Source organism: Mchenga conophoros, linkage group LG15 (assembly GCF_057382185.1).
Source record: "Mchenga conophoros isolate Kocher_MC1m ecotype Shallow Benthic linkage group LG15, M_conophoros_male_GT1.1, whole genome shotgun sequence".
Taxonomy (NCBI): Eukaryota; Metazoa; Chordata; class Actinopteri; order Cichliformes; family Cichlidae; genus Mchenga; species Mchenga conophoros.
Genome location: NC_140540.1, coordinates 14,726,149 through 14,744,572, shown reverse-complemented (window position 1 = coordinate 14,744,572; position 18,424 = coordinate 14,726,149). Strand labels below are relative to the sequence as shown.

The following is an 18,424-nucleotide window of genomic DNA, read 5'->3' as shown; positions in this document are numbered from 1 at the left end:
TAAATGAACTCATTGCATCGTTTTTGTTTGAATTAAAGAATTGATGCAGCCTTCACATGCACAATTGTCCAAAAACTCAAAAGACCTTGAGAAAGTGTTTGAGAAACCCATGGGTTACATTGAGGGTTACTCATAGCTCACGCAGTAGCACACATTGCAGCCGAACTAAATTTGGCTATTCCCCTTTAATAGCTCTCGGTTTTTGCTTAAATACTTCATGCTGGCTGGAACATGTGATGTCATATACTCCTATACTCAGATCAAGATTTGGAAACAATGAGAGTTGAATGACGTTTGGTGGGTTGCTTTGTGACTGTTTGTTATACAACATGCAGACAATTCTTAAGAAGTCTTGAGCACTTGAGTTGAAGCCAGTTCATCCAAAAAGGCTTCTTGAGAAAGATTCCTTCAGTTTTCAAATAAAAGGTGAAATGTCCTTCAGAACCTAAAAAGGTCAGAGATGTGAATCTCCCATTCCACCACATCATAAAGGTGCTTTACTGCATTGAAATCTGATGACTGTGGAGGCCATTTGAGTATAGTGAACTCAAGGTGATGATCAGGAAACCAGTTTGTGTTGATCTGCTGGAAGCAGCCAACAGAAGATAGTACACTGTGATCATAAAGTATGGCTATGGTCTGCAACAATACTCGGGTAGGCTGTGGTGTTTAAACATTGCTCAGTTGCAGCTCGTTTTGCGCAACGCGTAATATACTGACGAATTGTCACGTCCCGAGGCGTTCCATGGGAACGCAAAAGGTGACCTTCCGCATTCCTATGCTACGCGCCGGATTGTGGATGAAACTGAATAGAACGACGCTCCCGCAGTAACACACGTTCCAGCCGTGTATTCCAGCCCTAATCATAACCTTATCCCTAACGTTCACCACCACCTTAATCGTGTTAGATTAAAGTCAAATACACGTACATGTGTAGATTCATTCCAAACGGTTCTCCTATTTCTAATATTTCCGAACTCGTAATATAAGGACGCATTGGGTGGCCGAAAGCATAATATACCAACGATTTGTCACCTAGCGTAAAATGTTATGCTTTGGGAGTGAGAACTTCTGTCAGTTGATACTCAAAGTGTGCCAAAAAATATCCCCTTCATCATTACACCGCCAAGACACTGAACTCTTGAAATGAAGTAAGATGGACCCATCCTTCCATGTTTTTTATGCCAAAATCTATTCAGATGTAAAATGAGAGAAATCGGACTTAAAATACACCCGATGGTTATTTTTTAACCTGAGGCTTTATAACTGAGGTATTCAATTTTTCCATTGCAGCACTTTGATTACGTGTGATCTCTCATCTCTGCAGGAACGAGGCTCCCATCCCGACACATTTCTTTGTGATCCTGACCAGCTGCGGGGATTCGACCTTTGGCCCTCTGAACTGTGCAGGTCCACTCCAGGCCAGGTCCTTCATCATGCCCCACAGGCCCGACCACACAGAGAGCTGCGCTGTGAGTAACACCATTCGTCCCACATGTTTCTGCACTGTCTATTTCAGTCTGCCTCTGTGGAAACCTGCTGTCAGACCCTTCTTAATACTGCATAATTTTAATATACGCCTCCCCCACTTTCTGCTTTTCTTCAGAATGGGACAGACTTGACGTGGGTGGAAGACTGGCTGAAGCTCCACACCGCTCGAGTGCGAGACATCGAGCTCCTTACCGGACTCAGCTTCTACCACGACAGGTTATCAGTGGAAGAGACACTGCGGATGAAGACATTTCTACACACTTATTAAACTCACAGACTTTATCGAGTGAAGCTTTAACTGGCAGAGGAAGCCATATTGGTGTGCAGATGTCTGCCCACATGGACAAACAGTTAACCCAATAACTGTGGGTTTAACAGATGCTTTACTTATAGACTTCCCTCATTTCAGACTGAACTCATTCTTAAGCTCCATCCATTATTTGAAGTGACATTTTTAAAATAAATTTTTATTGATTTTGATTGTGTACAAAAAAAAAAAAAGTAAATAATGAATGGAGCTTAAAGACACCATCACATCTAATAAAATGATTCCAAAGTATTTCCGGGTTCCCATTTCCAGATTGGAAAACTGGAATAAAACTAAAGGGAAAAGAGAGTTTTTATTGATGGAAGAACTGTTTATGTTGAGTGAAGCTTGCCACACATCAGGGGAGCTGTCTGCAGCAGCTGGAAAAACATCTAGCATGAATATGTTTTGCCCTTCTTTTTTGTATGTGTTTCTTTTCTTTTTACACCCATTGGTATTTTTTGTAAAATGAATGAATTATTCAGCTTTTAAATGTGCGCCTATGCTGTATGCTTGGAAGGATTACTGTATGAGACACGTTTGAGCCAGTCTGGGCTCAGACACGTAAAAGCCTTTTCTTTCTCCAACACAGAGAGACATAAAGCAACTGCAAAGAACACTGAAAGCAAAGTTTACATTTAGCAAGGATCCCTGGTGTTTTATACTAAAATAGCTGCTAAATATATCATAGGTCATGTGAACTGTGTAGTGTGCGGTCTTGTGGTTAACACATTCGCATAGTCACAAGCTAGCACCGGTCCCAAGCCCAGATAAAGGGTATCCAGCATAAAATCTTTGCCAAATTCAACACGGTGATCCATCCACCCTGGCGAGGCTTTTATAAGAGAGCAGCCTGATGTACCTTCTTCTAGAAGCAGCAGATGTGAAGCTGTAATAACTGTTGATCACGTGAGGCAGCTGTAACCCTGAACAATCAAGACTTCAGAAAATTGATCTCCTAAAAAAGTCCTTGAAGATCATGAGCGTAACTTACACCTCACGGGGGTAAAGCAAGTCTGGTGAAAGCTGTAATGTTTAAGGATCATTCGAGTAAACTGCTTTTTATTATTATTCTGATGCTCGGTGTTGGTGGTAAACAGAAATTACTGATGTTTTTTCTTCTTCACAGATAAGAAAAATTCAGATCTGGAGAATTATTTAAGATTTTGTTTCTATTCTGTCTTTTTTCGGACTCTTTCTGGTTGTTTTGTGTCTTTCGTTCCATTTTGTAACCTCACTGGAGTGATTTTACATCTCTGTTGTCATTTTGTTCCTCCGCGGCCATTTGGTGACTTTTTCCTGGGAAGATGAATTTTCAGGCAGCCGCTAAACTTCAGCGTTTAGTTGGAGATGAAGAGAAGCTGTTTGAGCTCAGCTCATTAATCCGTCCGTGACTGTGTGCATCTGAATGTGTGGATCAGCAAAATCATTATTCAGTCTTTGATTTTTCATCTTCGCGTACTGCTCGTATATGAAGTCATATAGATTTCATGTATACCAAGCCTTTTCTATTGGTTGCTGCAGTTTTTCACACATGAGAAATTTCATATAAAAAACAAACTTCCACATTGAGCTTGTGACTTGTTTCCTTTTGTTTATGACCTTTTATCAGCCAAGATTCAAGGTGCACAAATCACTTTCGTTTCACACGATTGAATTTACAGCGTCATGTAGAGCGAGGGAAGCAGCAGTTGCTCTTCAAGTCTCCTTCAGGTTGAAGCTGTACATGTACATGTGAAAAGGAAGGAAGTACGTTACCCTATGTGCTTAAAGTCTGCCACTTCCTCAGGCTGACCACTCCGGCAGCGCAAGAAGCCAGAAGGTAAGATCTTGCAGCTTTCAGCTCTGCACCTCGTAAACTCTGAGGTGACCCAATTCTCATGTCAGAAAACCTGAGCCTACTTTCCATTTGAGGTTGTTGCAAGGCTGGTGCAGTTGTCACAATGCTTTTCTCAAGTGTCGGTTGATGGTTTGGCAAGAAGAGGGTACAAGTTGTCTCACTGCATCTTTAGTCATTGAGAAAGAAAAAAAAATTTTTTGTTGTGTAAAATCTTTCTGTGAAGTCCGCCATTCAGTTGTTGAATTGCTGAGCTGGCTGAATAAGGTCTACTGCATGCTCTTCTTATGATGATCAATCTGTATGACTTCAAATGTTTTATTACTTCATCTGGCATTCATATTTTCAAGTGTACCTTGAGTCAGTAGTTTCTTTATTTCAACTCTTTTATGAAAGTTTTCAAATCCGGCTCAAACTGAAGCAGAGGGCACGTCTCTTGCAAAGGAAATGCAGAAAGATGACGCCAGCTTTTCTGAGCTTTTTTTTTTTTTTTCAGTTGCTGTGATGAACTGCATGAAGATGATAAGTTTAGTTTAAATATACACGCAGCTCGATAACATGCACATAATTTCCTGGAAAGTATTTTGGGAGTCTGTGTCACCTCACAGCAAGGTTTTGTGACGTGAGTGAGTTTTGTTAGATGGGTCATTTTTAAAAATGTGTACCTGACATAGTTTCTATTGTCAGTCACTGTGGGTTGCAAGCATGAAAAAGCAGCTGTGAGGTTTTTATTTGGAATTCACTTGCTGCAGACGCTTCTGGCTTTAAGGCCAGAGTTTGCATGCTGTCACTGAAGCCTTCCTGGAAGCCCCTCATCTGGGTGGGAAGTGTGTCAGAGACCACGTGACCGCCTTGGGGTTTCTCACGATATGCTATATGTAGGTCTCAATGAAATTAGTCAAGTGCCCTTTTTACTGTCATTGCTGCGGTGGCCTGATACAATCCTCCTCGCTCTCTTCTCGGATGTTAAAGCGCTAACCACTAAACCACGCAAAGCCTGAATCATTATGGCCCCTTTGCATCGTAGAGGCGAGTCTGAGATGAGTGTGCTTGCATTATTGTGATAACGAAGACGATCATCTGTAAACTGAGCTACTCTTCGAATGAGGAAACTGCTACTAGTAGTTTTTAAGTGTGCAACTTGTTGCCTCGCCTGGTATTTAGAGCTCAAGAGCAGCACAGAGCACGTAAGCAGAGGACAGATAACAGCCGTGCCCCTCTCTGAGCCGTGAGGCCTAATTATTACTAGCACTGACTGTTATCTTCAGCCTCCTGGCAGCTCTGTTTAGTGACAACGACGGGCCTTATCTGCTAACACAGGTTGACATCCAGCTCTTCGACAGGCCATTTCCCCTCTGCTCCCCACGCCTGTGCGCTGCCGGGAAGGAAAATCGTCTCAGTCCAGATTGAGATGTTAAGCGCTCGGGAATGACGTCTTCCAAATGAATGAGATATTAAAGAATCAGCTTTCTCCTTTACTTCCTCCCACGTTGCTGATTGACCCTCCTTATAAACTGACCACACACCCAGCTGTGGGGTCAGGCATGCAAGCAATTCAGTTCAGTTTTGTTTACACAGCGCCAAATCACAACAGCAGTCGTCTCAATGTGCTTTAAATTGTAGTGTAAAGAATCTACAATAACAACCGCCTTTGACCCCTTGGCGACAGTGGAAAGGAAAAGCTCCACTTCAAGCAGAGCTAGGTTCAAGGAGGGGCAACCATTTGACTAGTTGGGGGTGAGGGGAGGGAGAAGAGACAAGCTGTGGAAGAGAGGCAGTGATTAAAAATAACTAAGGATTAAAAAACAAAAAATAAGGTCCATGTGTCACTTTCAAGCCAGTTCACAGCTACATCTGTTAAATTGTATGATGACTGTTTGTGGTAAGTAACACAGTCACAACTCTACATGCAATGTTATGCAAACTGAACATTTTCAGTAAGCCAAGAAAATACAAGACATGAGATGTGTTCAAGATATTCTAGCTTCTTCACAAACACACACAGCTGATCTTCTGTTGTAAACCTCAAACCAGTGGATGAGCTTATTTCCAAGGACTGTCAAGTGACTTCTTTTGAAGTAAAACATGAAACAGAGCTATTGATCTAATAATAAAAACAAAAAAGAAAAAGAAACTGGGCCACGGGTGCACGTCAGCCATCAATAATGCACAGGGTTGGCATTTGGTTTGTTTTGCTGTTGCCCTGGCATCAGTGAAGCATCGCTGCTCTTCCTGCAGCTGAGGAAGCAGCGGTGGTTTAACACAGCGGAGGTCTGTGAGGATATGAGCAGCATGAGGGGAAATGAGGGGTAACTGATCATCACAGATCTGGACATGTCATTTTTTCATGACATCCTGTGCCGCCGAGCAACTATTTACGTCATCCCGGGTATTCTTGGAGATAAGAAGGTTATTTTAAATCATTCAAGTAGAAATACTACAAGTAGCTTTCTGATGTGGAAAGGGGAATCTCCGCTGCTCGCGAAATAACCTTGCTATTTCCCTTATTTTAATCTTTCAGTTCCAGAAGACGAAAGAGACGATCTGAGGGTTGGGCCCAGTGAGGGGGAGGACTAAAGAGGAGAGGAGGAGGAGACAGGAGTGAAAAAAGAAAACGGTGAAGCAGAGAGGAGAGACAGAGAGAGCAGGACCTGTGACAGTGACAGAAGACCTGAACCAGTATTTCTTTCTTTTTTTTAATTCAAAAACATGGATTTAAGTTTGCTTCAAGTTATGGAGAGAGAGAGCATCCTGGAGGTTCTTCGGAGAGACAAACAGATGCGAGCAATCGAAGAAGACAGGATCAGGTGGGTCATTTCAAACAGTGTTAATAGGTGCTGGGATGAAATTAGATTTTTAGGGATGCTGGAAGGAGGCAGGGCCGACTGCTCTTATATTGATTACGTGAAAGCGAAAATATGATTCTTCTGAAAACAAAACCTGTTTCAGAGATGTTACCTGTTACAAATCTGAACTGTTAGTAGTTTCATACTTAACATACAGACATGAGTGTGATATCAGAAGTTCATACTGTGCCGTAAAATAAAGAAAGAACCTTCTTCTCACACGGGGACTTTAAATCTTGTTGGTTTTGGGGGTTTTTTGTTTTGTTTTTTTGCAGCTGACACTTAATTCTGCTCAATATAGTGTTATAAAACCTTGTTTAACTATGGTAACTTTGTGTTACGCTCTCAAAGAAACCTCATATGTCCCCATTGTCCCCATATAAGGGCATACTTTTTAAAAACCATGCTGTTCTTCAGTTTTTATATCCAGAAGAATTTTTTATCTGCTGGCTTTATGTTGAGCATCTATAACAGAGTGATGCATTTCTGAAGGATGTTTAAAATATTAAAATGTTCTAAAAACTGTTCATTATTGTCAGAAGAGAAATGTCTGTGAATCTCGCAGTTAAAGCTCTCTGTGGTTCTCCCTATCCTCAGGAGGATGAAATACGACCTGCAGGAGCTCCGAAGGAAGGGTGCAAAGAGCTATGCCCGGCAGTACGGCGAGCGGACCTGCGCCCGCTGCCAGAGGCCGCTGGGAAAGTTCTGGAACTCTGGCGCAGTCTGCCGCGGCTGCAGCCACCGCATCTGCAACAAGTGTCGTGTGGGAGCAGCGATCTGGAAGTGCACGGTCTGCCACACATACAGGTAGGGAGGCCACCAGCGAGCCTGCTGTACAGAGGGTTGAAATGTGTGACTCAGCGAGGCTCAAATCAAGCACTGAATGACTGTGCGTGTGTAAAGCCCAGCAGTGACTGGCTGAAGGTTACTGTAACTGAGGCTCAAATCTCACACTTTCACTTTTACTCTGTTTGTGTACTGTTGAGAGAGCTCGTCGTCGTGCTGAACTATCCAATGAAATGGTTAAACAGTCCGTGGGAGATCAGAAAATGACATTAGAAATAAAAACCTGACCAATTATTTGATAATTCAATGATTTAGAACACTAATTTAATTGTGGACGGACTTCCCGCATCCATAAAACGTTCCCCGTAACAGTATAAGATTCCCCTTCAAAGTAAAGGCATTAGGGAATAGGGGACAGTGGACCAAACCACTAAGAGCCTAGATTTAGCTACACCCCTGTTAAACTGCAGTTTCTCCAGTCAGCAGCTTCACGTAAAGACTGAAACCCCCCTCCTCAGTTGCAGGAACATGATGAAAAGACTGACTTGCAGTTTAAAAGGCACCGATTGCTACAAAAAAAGAGGAAATTGTGTCAAGGACACTAAAGCAACATGATTGAAATAAATCCCTCAAGAGCCGACTAACCAAAGCAAGAGTAGATGAACTCCAACTCCATAAAAATGTGGGTAATTATTCTGTTGAGCAGATTTATGAAGGAAATGATAATGAGTGAAAACCGATAATAATAAGGTCTGCGCTCAGACTGATTGATACCTACATTAAATCTACAACTTTAACATGAGTTTCAGGTCAAGTGTCGCTGTTTTAATTAATCATCAACATTCCAGCTGTTTGGTAATCAACCACAAACTATTCTAATAACTTTTAAAGTGTCCCAAGTCCTATTTAAAATAGCTGTGACGCTAATTAGCTTGTTAAGATGGGACGAGATATTTTAACACATCCTGTCGCTTCTTTAAAACTTCCCCTTCCCTTCCCCTATATGAACTCTGTCATAAACATTTGAAATATGCAGATAGCATCTCTGAAAAGTGAAATTTAGATTAGGTGTATTTCCTACACGTATTTTTGGCCTCTTCATTTTCAGTGTGGGTATTTTACATGTGTAAAAATGTGTCCACATTTATAGATGATTTGTTCTGAATACTGAGGGGGCATGTTTTTCTCCGAAACCTACGCCTTGTCTTTCAGAAAAGGATGTAACTGTTCTTTTACTACTTTAATTATCTGTGAAAGAACGAAGATACATTTGTCAAACTAAAGCTAAATTCAAAAGAGAAATGAAGATGTTGCAGTTGTAGTTTTATTGATTGTGGCCGTCTTGTCATTTCTACCTGCTTATCACGGCGCTCTTCCTCTTCACAGGGATGTAAAAATCAAGTCCGGAGAATGGTTTCTAGAAGAAAAGTCAAAGAAATTTCCAGTCACCACAGGTTTGTATGCAAAACCCAAACTGCATGCATACACATAGGGTGTGATTTGCAGGGTGTGGGGGTAACTTCCCCCATCTCTGGTCTGCACATCCTCTGCTAAAGAATTTTTTTTATCTCTGATTTTTAGCGCTACATCTTCAGACAGTGTGCAGGGCAAACAACAATCAAATCCGAAATTCAGTTTGAGTGTCAGAGCAGCAGAGATGCCACGATACTGTTCGGCATTATTTCATTACACTCCAGAACACTGTCGTTTCAACATAAAACTAAAGCTAACCAAATAAAAGAGAAATAAAAAAGGGCCCAGAGGAGTCACCAAAACTCCTAATAACATTATTATTGAGTATCAAACACAGGAATGATCACTGACCCAACCTGCAGCTTCTTACTCCAACTTGTTGGCTTGCAATTCTGAACTGGGACTGCTGTCTCACATCCCTAAGAGACTAAGGAAGTTATGAGTACACTTGCTGCCTTTGCAACTGATAGAGATAGAGTCTGCTCGTCCGACAGCAACCCTCCAGATAGAGTTTAACATGACCGTCAATCACAAGTTAGAGCTCACAGCTCTGATGTTCAGTAAACAGCACAGGTCGCCTCCTTGAGTTACAATCCTGAGAACATTAATTTAAAAAGGGAGAGATTAAAATATTCTCATGGTTATCATATGTTCTGAACTTGTAGACATTAAACTGGCAGCAGCTGTAAATAAGTATAGAGGATCGCTTGCATGCTGCATACACAGCTGCTTTTCCTTTTTTAAATATAAATCATTATTCAATATTAATGCACGCTTGTTCAGCTACACTGACTCATAAAATATGAATGAACGCAGTTGTTTTATGTTGCTGGCTTTATGTGTTCAGTTCATAGTGTGGCTAGGCATCATAACACTTAACTATTAAGGATATTTAAATGGTTTTCTGTTCCTTCCTGATGTCCTTTCAGACAAATATGAGACGGTTGGGGAGAATCTACTGAAGACCTACAATGTGCTGAGGTATTATTTACCTTCTAAGTGTTTATTTTTCTACATCAGGTTAAGTCTCTGTCCCGATGTGGTTGTAAAATTACATTTTTTGACTCGTGTATCTTCGCAGTCATATATCCATTGTGCCTCCCACTCCTCCACCTCACTTGGATTATCACTTCCTGAGCAGATCTGGGGTAAAGTATTATTTTCTTTTCCCATTTTTTTTACAAGTTAAAATGAAACATGTATAAAGTGATTAATCATTATTACTTTTTTTGATCTGCAGGATTGGAAAAACTCAAAGCCTTTCACCAAATCTGTGGAAAATCTAATGGTTTCCTTCACGAGTCACATTAAAAGTAAGTCGTTGTTCAACCTCGGCCCAGCGGTCAGCATTGCCAGGCTCAATAATTCTTTACTTCTTAATAACAGAAAGTGCAACACACAACAGATACTCTCAGTGTGCAGTTGTGAGAAATTGTTGCTTCGAAATTAGTAGCATCACTTCCTGTGGATGTTATCAAACACACTCTGATCATGAGCTCAATATACGCACAGTAATAACCACAAAGGAAATTCACCAGAGATAATTTAGAAGAAAAAAAAAGCCTCGTGAGCTCATGACACCTACTGCATCAGCAAAAGAGGCTTTAGATGATGCAGGAGATAACACCACCACGCATGCACAGCTCTTTGAGCAGCGTTGTTTGTCCGAGCACAGGATGCACCTCTTCGTTAAATTTGTTTTCCAGTAAACAGGCATTTACTGGGTTGTGCTTTTCTTACATTTCCCTTTGCAGAGATTTCCAATTCTCAAAACGACGTCCGTGAAGATCTGCTGAAGGTCGACAACAGATGGAGAGGCTCGAGCTTTACCCACTCCACCCAAAAGAGCCTGTCAGACACAGACATAAACAAATCGAGCACGGTAGGTCGAAAGCATCAGTCACTGAACTCAAGTCGAGTTTGTGGTGGTAGCGCTGCTTCTGCTGCAAGTGAAAGTGTTTTTGCAGAGCACATATTTGGGCCTGAGAGTGGAAGCGGGAAATCACAGATAAAACGGGGAACTGATTCAGGGCCTTTAGCAGCACCTGCTGGTGATGACAGGGAATAACATCAGCAACCTCAAATCTGAGAGAGAGTGCGACTTTTTGCTTTTTGTGCCTAAACTGCTCCTTGATGTTTTCTAGTTTTATATCATATAAAAAAGTTCAAAAGCAGAGTAAAGAAAACGACTTTCTTTCTTTGTGCAGCTCTTCAAAGTCCCAAGTCTTCCAAACCTGTTCAAGAAAAGCAAAGACAGCGACCAGGAGGGCTCCTCCACCGGGGCAGAGGACGAGACTTCATTCGGTTCTGAGTACTCTGAAGGGAAGAGAGTAAGTCACAGCTGATTTTCATTAAAAAAAAAAAAAATTGAATAAAATCCCCAAACAACATCCGGTGGTTAAAATATTCAAAAGTAACAGCCCTGATCACAAAATCCCCTCTTATAATTATCCTCTCTCACACCTCTCTCATCCTTTTCCTCTGAAGTGTAAAATTGATGCTATAACCTGTATTTGGCTCCCTCAGGGCAGCTGCAGCAGCACCAGCACAGAGTTGGGCTTTGAGAGCGTTTCTGTGACCGGAGAACTGGAGCTGGCTCTGGCCTTCAACACCAACACCTCCCGTCTGGAGATCACAGTCGGCACCTGCAGAAACCTGTCCTACGGAGACAGCAAGAAGAGGAAGTGTCACCCGTAAGGACACGTTTGATGTCACTCTGTGCAACACAAAGAGGCAGAGCGCATTTCCTGTGATTTTCCATCAAAGCTTCAACAGCATTTTTTTATTTTGTATTCTGCTGCACAGATACGTGAAAATCTACGTGCTGCCGGACAAGAGCTGCAAACTGAAGACGTCAGTGAAGAAGAACACGACTGATCCGGTTTACAATGAAGTTTTGAAGGTAAAAACAAAGAACCTCTTCAGCTATTTTTGGATGTCTCTATGTGTCATCAGTTTAATAAAACTTGCAGCATGCACATATGCATGCTCATGACTTATAGAAACAAAATTATTGATTTCATGGGCAGTAAATTCTTCCTTTGAAAGTTTTTTATCTGGTGCATCAAAAATATGATCTACTCTGAGATGCCATCATAGTCTGTATATAAAAGATGGATATAGCCACTGTGACGTCGCTCAGTAATTGATGTAAAGTCCTGCTGTGAAGACTTGAGCTGAGCCTTTTCACTACAGTCATCTGGGTGTTTTAAAGCCAGAAATAAAGAGCAAGAACTTAAAACTGGGGGACACTCCATGGTACCCCGGCTAACTCCCTTTCTGACTCTGATTCAATTTTACAAAAATAATATCATCCGCTGCTCTATAACACTCAAAACTAGGCCCTGAGACCATAAACTCATGTGCTTAATCAGTGTTTAAAGAAAACATTTAAATAAATGTTGTGAACGTAAACAGCATTCACTAAAATTTAAATGTTTTTCACAGTATGGCATACAGCGCAACATGCTCATTGGAAAGAGGCTACAGGCGACTGTGTGGCATTCAGGTACCCTGAAAAGGAAAGTTTTTCTTGGTGAAGTCCTCATCCCTCTGGACGGCTGGAGATTTGAAGACAAGGCATTCCAGTGCTTTAACTGGTATCCACTGTGTCCGAAGGTAAAATGGAGCACGGCAGAAAAGATTTGTTTATTATTGCTGAAGACTTTTGCCTGTATGGCTGATATGGAAGTGGTTTTCTATAAAATCTCCTTCCTGTGTCCTTCAGCCTGAAAGACAAAACGGAGGTGATCAGGAGTGAGGAGAACCGCTGGCCGGAGTCATGGTGAGTTTGTAGCTTGCTTAAATGTCTGTCTAGCGCTTTGTTTTCGTCAGGCTTGTGTAGTTCATGTGTTTTTTAGTTCATACGTAGTAGGTGGTGTAGTACAAGTGGGACAGTGATTCTGAAAGCTGTAATTTACAAGGTGTATGTACGTGAGTTTGAGGTCACATAGTCGAGCACAAGCGTAAACCTATCAGATCAGCTGATCTGGGTCACCTGATACCTTTTTATTCATTTAAATTGGCAAATTAAATCATATAGGGCAATATTAAAGCTGCTTTGGCCTGCAAACCACACTCATCTCTGCCAGTGTCCCCAGAACAAATATTTTAATATATGTCAAATATAAATGATTTAATATTGAAATAAAAGTTTTCTTCTGACTAAAGGTTACTTTATTTGCTAGTGATATCATGTTGTTCGAAATCCTCCAGGTGGTTTTCTGGTGTGGTTATCAAGTGGGCTGAGGTGCGAGCTATGAAAACCACTATTTTAAGAGAACGTCATCAACACTTTTCAGAAAAGGCTGGTCAGGGTCTACTAATAAAAATGAAATAAAATAAGTAAAAAAAATTATTTTTTTATTTAAGTGAGCTGTAATTGAGTTTAATATAATTTTTAAAGGCACATTTCAAGAGCCTTAACCTTTTAGGTGCATTCATTTTGGCACTAGGGGTCAGGAGAGGATCTGTTTTGGATACCTTGTGTTGTCCTTTAAGGCAAACTGGGCCACATAGCAATGATCCACTAACCGTCCTTCACACCTTCCCATTAGTGTAAACATGACTCAGAGTGTAAATACACGTCATTGTGGCCCTGTGTGTCTCCTTGTGTGAGCAGGCCTCAGGTGTGCTATGTGTGTTCTGGTGTGTGACTTTTTGAACGCAAGTGTAATTGTTCAACATTGTTCAACAAGCATGAGGGAGTGTTTACATAACTCGTGTGTTTGTGTATGTACGTGTCTCATTTAGGCGTCTGACTGGGAGCCAGCAGAGAGCTCATCCACAAGACGCCCATTTAAAAAAAAAAGAGGGAGACTGAAGTCCTCCACTGCTGCTCGTCCAGGACGTCACTCTGTGGGATCAAAGCACCTCCTGCCTCTCTGAGGCACCATAATGAGGACTTGAATGGAACAATAACAGCAGAGATCCACTTCTGAACATCCTCTGTGGAAACACTTTAATGCCGCCTGTGAAGCATCTACAATCGTTATGAATGTATACACCACCTCAAGCAAAGCAGTTGTGATTAATTAATATTTTTTTGCATTATAGAACAGACTATAAAAAAATCAATTGCTTTATAGAAACATTATTTATGCTTGTTATATTTATTTAGCTTTCTGTTTCTTTTTTTTTTTCATCTGCTAAGCACCTTGAAACTTGAAAAAATCAAGTTACAGTCTATAACCATCGGCTCCAAGTCTGTTTAATAATTACTTTATAATATCCTGTGCTGCAGTTTTAAGCTAAAGAAAGATTGGATAAGCCAGCTTCCTGATGGAGGTTGTACCTAACATACCGACATATTTGTTTATTAACTGCTTGTGGATGCTTCATAGTTGCAGACGGCTAGCACGTACAATTTTATTGCTTTATAAATGTTAAACAGTTAAAGTGATGCCACTTCCGTTCATGGCCTCTCTGCTGACATTCGTCGATCCGTTCAGACCCATTTTCCTCGTTAATGCGATGTTCTTCTGTCAGAGGAGAGCAGCAACAAAACGTCCATGCAAATAAAATTAGTGGAAGAGACGCTAAGCTAACGTTACTGACAAATGAAATCTGGAGCCACACCCGGCGGTGGAGCGGAAGCAGTTTGAGTCGCTTCAGACACACACGCACAGACACACCACACAGCGGCTCTTCGAGTACAAAGACACGTTTCTTGTCTCTGTGGACGCGGCGTGTGAAAGCAGCAGCAGAAGAAGAGAAGGAATAAGGCGGTTTCTGTGCTGGGAGCAGTGATGTCACTGACCTGGAATTCTGTTGACTCCGCGTTCTCCCGGCTCACCATGGCAACTGGAGGCCCACCAGGTTAAGCGTGACGTCAGCTCGCCTGCGTCAACAGGTGGAGAAATTGACGCCAGCAGCGGCACAGGCCGCTTACAGACTCATTGTATTTATTTATTTATTTATTTATTTATTTATTTTTGTTTACATCCAGCACTTTAAGACGCTCATTTAGCATTCAACTATTTACAGTGTATGTGTAGTATAGCTGTCAGATAATAAGTCGATCAGCTTCCACGTGCATGTCTGTTTTCGTTTTTTGTCATTTTATTTATTTTTCTGTCACACTGAATTGCTTTTGTAAAAATAAAAGTATCTGAATATGAATCAAAACAACGTGAGAGAGTCCTGACATGCTGATATTATAAATATAAAGCTCTACTTTTTGGGAAGCATTTAGCGTGTCTGACTTCATTTTAGAGCTCATCTTGAAAGGGAATTTCTGCATCAAGTTTCATTTTCAATTCATTGAACATCTGGTGACTTCTTTTATTCAAAAACACAAACATCAATCTCACAACATCCCAAGCCAGAACCAGTCCCAAGTCTTTGGACTACCTTTTCATACAGTTTGGCTTTGTAATGCCAACGCCTGACAAAGCTATTATCATCAGCGCCCAGCAGTCGTTGTTTGGGAGAACATGAAAATTGATACAACCTCCAAAGCAATCCATCCTGTCATCCTGGTCTGTCTTTAACACTGTAAACCCAGAACAATGACAGAATGACCAGAAAATTCTAATATTTTTTGAAAATTGATTTTATTGAACCTCCTGACAAATATATATATTTATATTAATTTGCATATATGAGTTTTAATTTGTATCAGATATGATACACTTGGCTTTACATGGTTAAACCCACATGGGCTAGAAAGGCTAAGACTCAGAGGCATAAGGCAAACCCATTAAAACATCCCGGTCCAGAAAGAATGAGGACAGAAGTGTCTACTTACTTTGAAATATATATTTTACAAAGTACACACAGACATGTAATCTTTTTTTTTTTTAATTGCCAAATTCTTAAACACCTCAATATAAAATCCTGTTCATATACAAAGTCCAGCAGAGCTGTGAGTCAGTAAATACTAATAAATGTCCAGAAAGGAGAACATGAGACTTGGTTTTATTCAATCTGGGTCAGTCCATGAAACTCTGGAGATGTAACACAAACAAAAAAAAAACCCCAAAGGTTTTCAGAATTGCATCTTATTGTTGTTGTTTTTTGTTTTTTGGGTGACTAAGCACCTTGGCTGAGACGTGTCGAGCGGCTGTCTGGGACTGACCCCTGCAGAGGGGCGACCAAAGGCCACTTTAGAGTGTGAAAATGTTCGTTTCTCACTCTTCAGTGACATGACACGGAACAGGCAGAAACAGAAATATTAAACCTGCTCTCAAGAAAAAGATGCATCGCTGTTCTGTGAACTGCATGGCAAAAAAACAATAATAATAATGTTATTAATAATAATAATGATAATGATAAAAGTACCTAGATAGCTAGAGATCTTCTGACGTGATTTTAATAGCATGCAGCTGAATATATTTCCTACGGTAAAAAATAATAATTTACAATGAATATTTCTTTAATTTATTGATCTAAAGGAAAACATATGGAACATAAGACCGTTGTTGTTTGGTCAATATATAAAATCTTTAAAACATATTGAATGTTTTGTTATCAGAAGATAGCAAAAATATACAAACCAAAATGAAATACCCTTTTTAAATGTCCCATATATAAATATCCAACTAGGGATTAATTTTTTTAACCTACAGAATAGCAATATTAAACATAAATGGAAGTGTTCAAATATGATGGAAAATAAAAACTATTTTTCTGCTCGTTCCCCCTTTCTGAGTGGTCGCCATGAACAACAAACGGTCCTCCATCAAAAATAAGCAAAGCTTGTACTATTTTCTCTCTGTGCGCATCATAAAATACTAAAATAATTTGGCTAATCCCCCACTCCATCCCACCTCTAAAAACAGATGACTATTTTTGGTCTGAATTGCTCAAATTACACAATTAAATACACAAACGGGAAATGAAACACTAAGTAGAGACAAAAGGGAAAGTTTTTGGCACTAATATTTCTTCAGAGGGTTTGCAAAGCCCTGCATCCAGCAGGGCACACATAACAGGAGTTTCTTGCTCTCTGTAGTGATGCTTCTGCTCTGCTTATACTGCTTCAATTCAGTCTGCAGCAGTGTGTTAAACATGTCCGGGTATGGTTGTGTGTTGATCTGGCAGTCGAAGAGTGAGATATGTAGTGACCATTCAGAAAGGGTACGTTTTCCGAGGGCTCCTTATAAGGCTTCGAACTCATCGATCCTCTGCTTGGTGTTGCCCTGCCTGATCTGTCGCAGAGTCTTGTATTTGTCTCGGCCAGCTCGCACGTTCTCACTGTGGAGGAGGTCGTTGGGGGTATTCTTGGATTCATCACGTGCCTGAGCCAGCTCTGAGGTCAGGGCCTGAGGGTGGAGGAAAGGAAGAAGAATGAGATCTGAGGGCAAAAACCAACAATGCCGCCTCTTATACAGTTCCATGAATGAGTCACCGTGTCCATTTTAGCTCACTATAGCCTCGAACTTTATACCCCACAAAGACATATGTGTTAATCAGTCTTTAACCTTCCATCTAGCAAATGCACATCATGTTTGGCACCTCCTACACAAAACAGTAGTTTGGAAACTCAGTTTCTGCATTTACACGTGGATGAGGACGACAAACATTTTTCCCTCTTTTTTTTTGCCGTGAGACATCAACATCTCTGTATGATTAGAGTTCTATCAAGAGTTCTATCAATGTGTGTTGCTTTAGCGATAAACATTTTTTGTTTTTTTTTTCTTTTCTTTATAAAAACACCAGTGTATGTGACGATGTAGCCTAAATTGCATACAGTGTTTCCAGCAGTGATCATTTGTCCAAGCTGTCTCCTGCTGTTTGACACGTGTGAGAAAGGACGGCTTGTCCTGATCTGATTCTCCTGACACTTTCTGAAGTTCATGGCTGAAAACAGGCTGTGACGACGTTCCTGTAAAATCACTACAGTTTGCTTGATCACTTCTAGATTGGTCCATTAAAAAAACGAAAAAAGGGCTTGAATATATTCTTCAGCCCTGAGAATTTTACACCGTTATCTCCTGTAAGTTAAACTTGGCTCAAAAATCAAATACATTTCCATGCATCTGCAAGAGATTTGGAAAAATTTCTCAGCAGATTCAAAATTTTCTTCCAAACTCTTGTAGTTTTCCCATTAAAAACAATATGACTATTAGAAACAGAAAATATATATTGGTCTGCGGCAGTTTCTGTGGCAGGAAACTGAGAGCTGACTTTATATAAAGTAGTGAGCAGTAAAGTTTTTGCTCTCCACACAGGAAGCGACAATCAACTGGGCAATCGGCGATAACAGAAAGTCAATGACATATCTAGCAACTTGAAGCAATGACGAGTGAAATAACCTCTGGCCATGTGAAGTTTTTGCAACTTCTAGATGAGCACTTAGTTAATATTGATGTGAGTGAAACAAAAGATGCTGTTAACTGTTATATAGTATGGCGTGGTAAATGCCTTGACAACCAGAGCCCAAATCGTCTGCTAGCGACCAACTGTCAAAGCGATGCGTGATGAGCAGTTCGCTTCCTGCATAAACGCCCCTCATTTCTGAACGCAGCTTTGAGATAGGATACAGGGCGATCAGGTGACTGAGCTGGTCTCCAACATCAAGTTCAAACATTCAAAGGTACCGCTGATTTCAACTTCCTGATGTTATAGTCTAGTATAGATAATCGAGCCAGAGCTCAACAGCTTTGGTTCTACGTGAAGGTCGAAAGAGAAGTGATAACAGGATGAATGCGGTGAAACTTGTAATCTTTCAATTTTAACAGA

General features: G+C 40.8%; 3 protein-coding genes and 1 long non-coding RNA gene across 6 annotated transcripts in view; 2 read left to right on the top strand and 2 right to left on the bottom strand.

Moving 5' to 3' along the window:
- Positions 1–3,364, top strand: part of enpp1 (ectonucleotide pyrophosphatase/phosphodiesterase 1) — a 37,824-nt gene extending 34,460 nt beyond the window's left edge. Inside the window, exons 22-23 of the mRNA XM_085247143.1 lie at positions 1,328–1,472; positions 1,607–3,364. Of these exons, the coding sequence (XP_085103269.1) occupies positions 1,328–1,472; positions 1,607–1,759 (298 nt within the window). The 3' untranslated portion in view covers positions 1,760–3,364. The remainder of the gene's footprint in view (positions 1–1,327; positions 1,473–1,606) is intronic.
- A 118-nt stretch (positions 3,365–3,482) lies between these two features.
- sytl3 (synaptotagmin-like 3) lies at positions 3,483–14,909 on the top strand. Of its 3 annotated transcripts, none has more exons than XM_085246062.1 (14): positions 3,483–3,620; positions 6,157–6,442; positions 7,079–7,288; positions 8,654–8,721; positions 9,670–9,721; positions 9,822–9,888; positions 9,981–10,053; positions 10,495–10,622; positions 10,948–11,070; positions 11,267–11,433; positions 11,546–11,642; positions 12,188–12,358; positions 12,468–12,524; positions 13,493–14,909. In XM_085246062.1, the coding sequence occupies exons 2-13, from the start codon at positions 6,345–6,347 to the stop codon at positions 12,498–12,500; spliced, it is 1,287 nt and encodes a 428-aa protein (XP_085102188.1). In that variant the 5' UTR covers positions 3,483–3,620; positions 6,157–6,344; the 3' UTR covers positions 12,501–12,524; positions 13,493–14,909. The 3 variants fall into 3 exon arrangements, with proteins under 3 accessions (XP_085102188.1, XP_085102190.1, XP_085102191.1); XM_085246064.1 differs by lacking the exon at positions 3,483–3,620 and adding an exon at positions 5,943–6,044; XM_085246065.1 differs by lacking the exon at positions 3,483–3,620 and adding an exon at positions 5,974–6,024.
- On the bottom strand, positions 8,461–12,627 carry LOC146558075 (uncharacterized). The gene is made up of 3 exons (XR_014888483.1): positions 12,253–12,627; positions 10,481–11,400; positions 8,461–8,684 (listed from the first exon to the last, which is right to left on the bottom strand). It is a non-coding gene; the product is annotated as an uncharacterized LOC146558075 (long non-coding RNA).
- A 574-nt stretch (positions 14,910–15,483) lies between the features above and the next one.
- Positions 15,484–18,424, bottom strand: part of ezrb (ezrin b) — a 30,180-nt gene continuing 27,239 nt past the window's right edge. The window contains exon 14 of the mRNA XM_085246061.1: positions 15,484–17,004. Coding sequence (XP_085102187.1) covers positions 16,840–17,004 — 165 coding nt within the window. The 3' untranslated portion in view covers positions 15,484–16,839. The remainder of the gene's footprint in view (positions 17,005–18,424) is intronic.

Bases quoted from the DNA above. Each gene is read 5' to 3' on its own strand.
- sytl3 (XM_085246062.1), top strand. From the start codon at position 6,345: ATGGATTTAAGTTTGCTTCAAGTTATGGAGAGAGAGAGCATCCTGGAG. The intron at 10,623-10,947 runs GTAGGTCGAAAG...TTCTTTGTGCAG, and splicing joins ACATAAACAAATCGAGCACG to CTCTTCAAAGTCCCAAGTCT. The intron at 11,434-11,545 runs GTAAGGACACGT...TCTGCTGCACAG, and splicing joins AAGAAGAGGAAGTGTCACCC to ATACGTGAAAATCTACGTGC.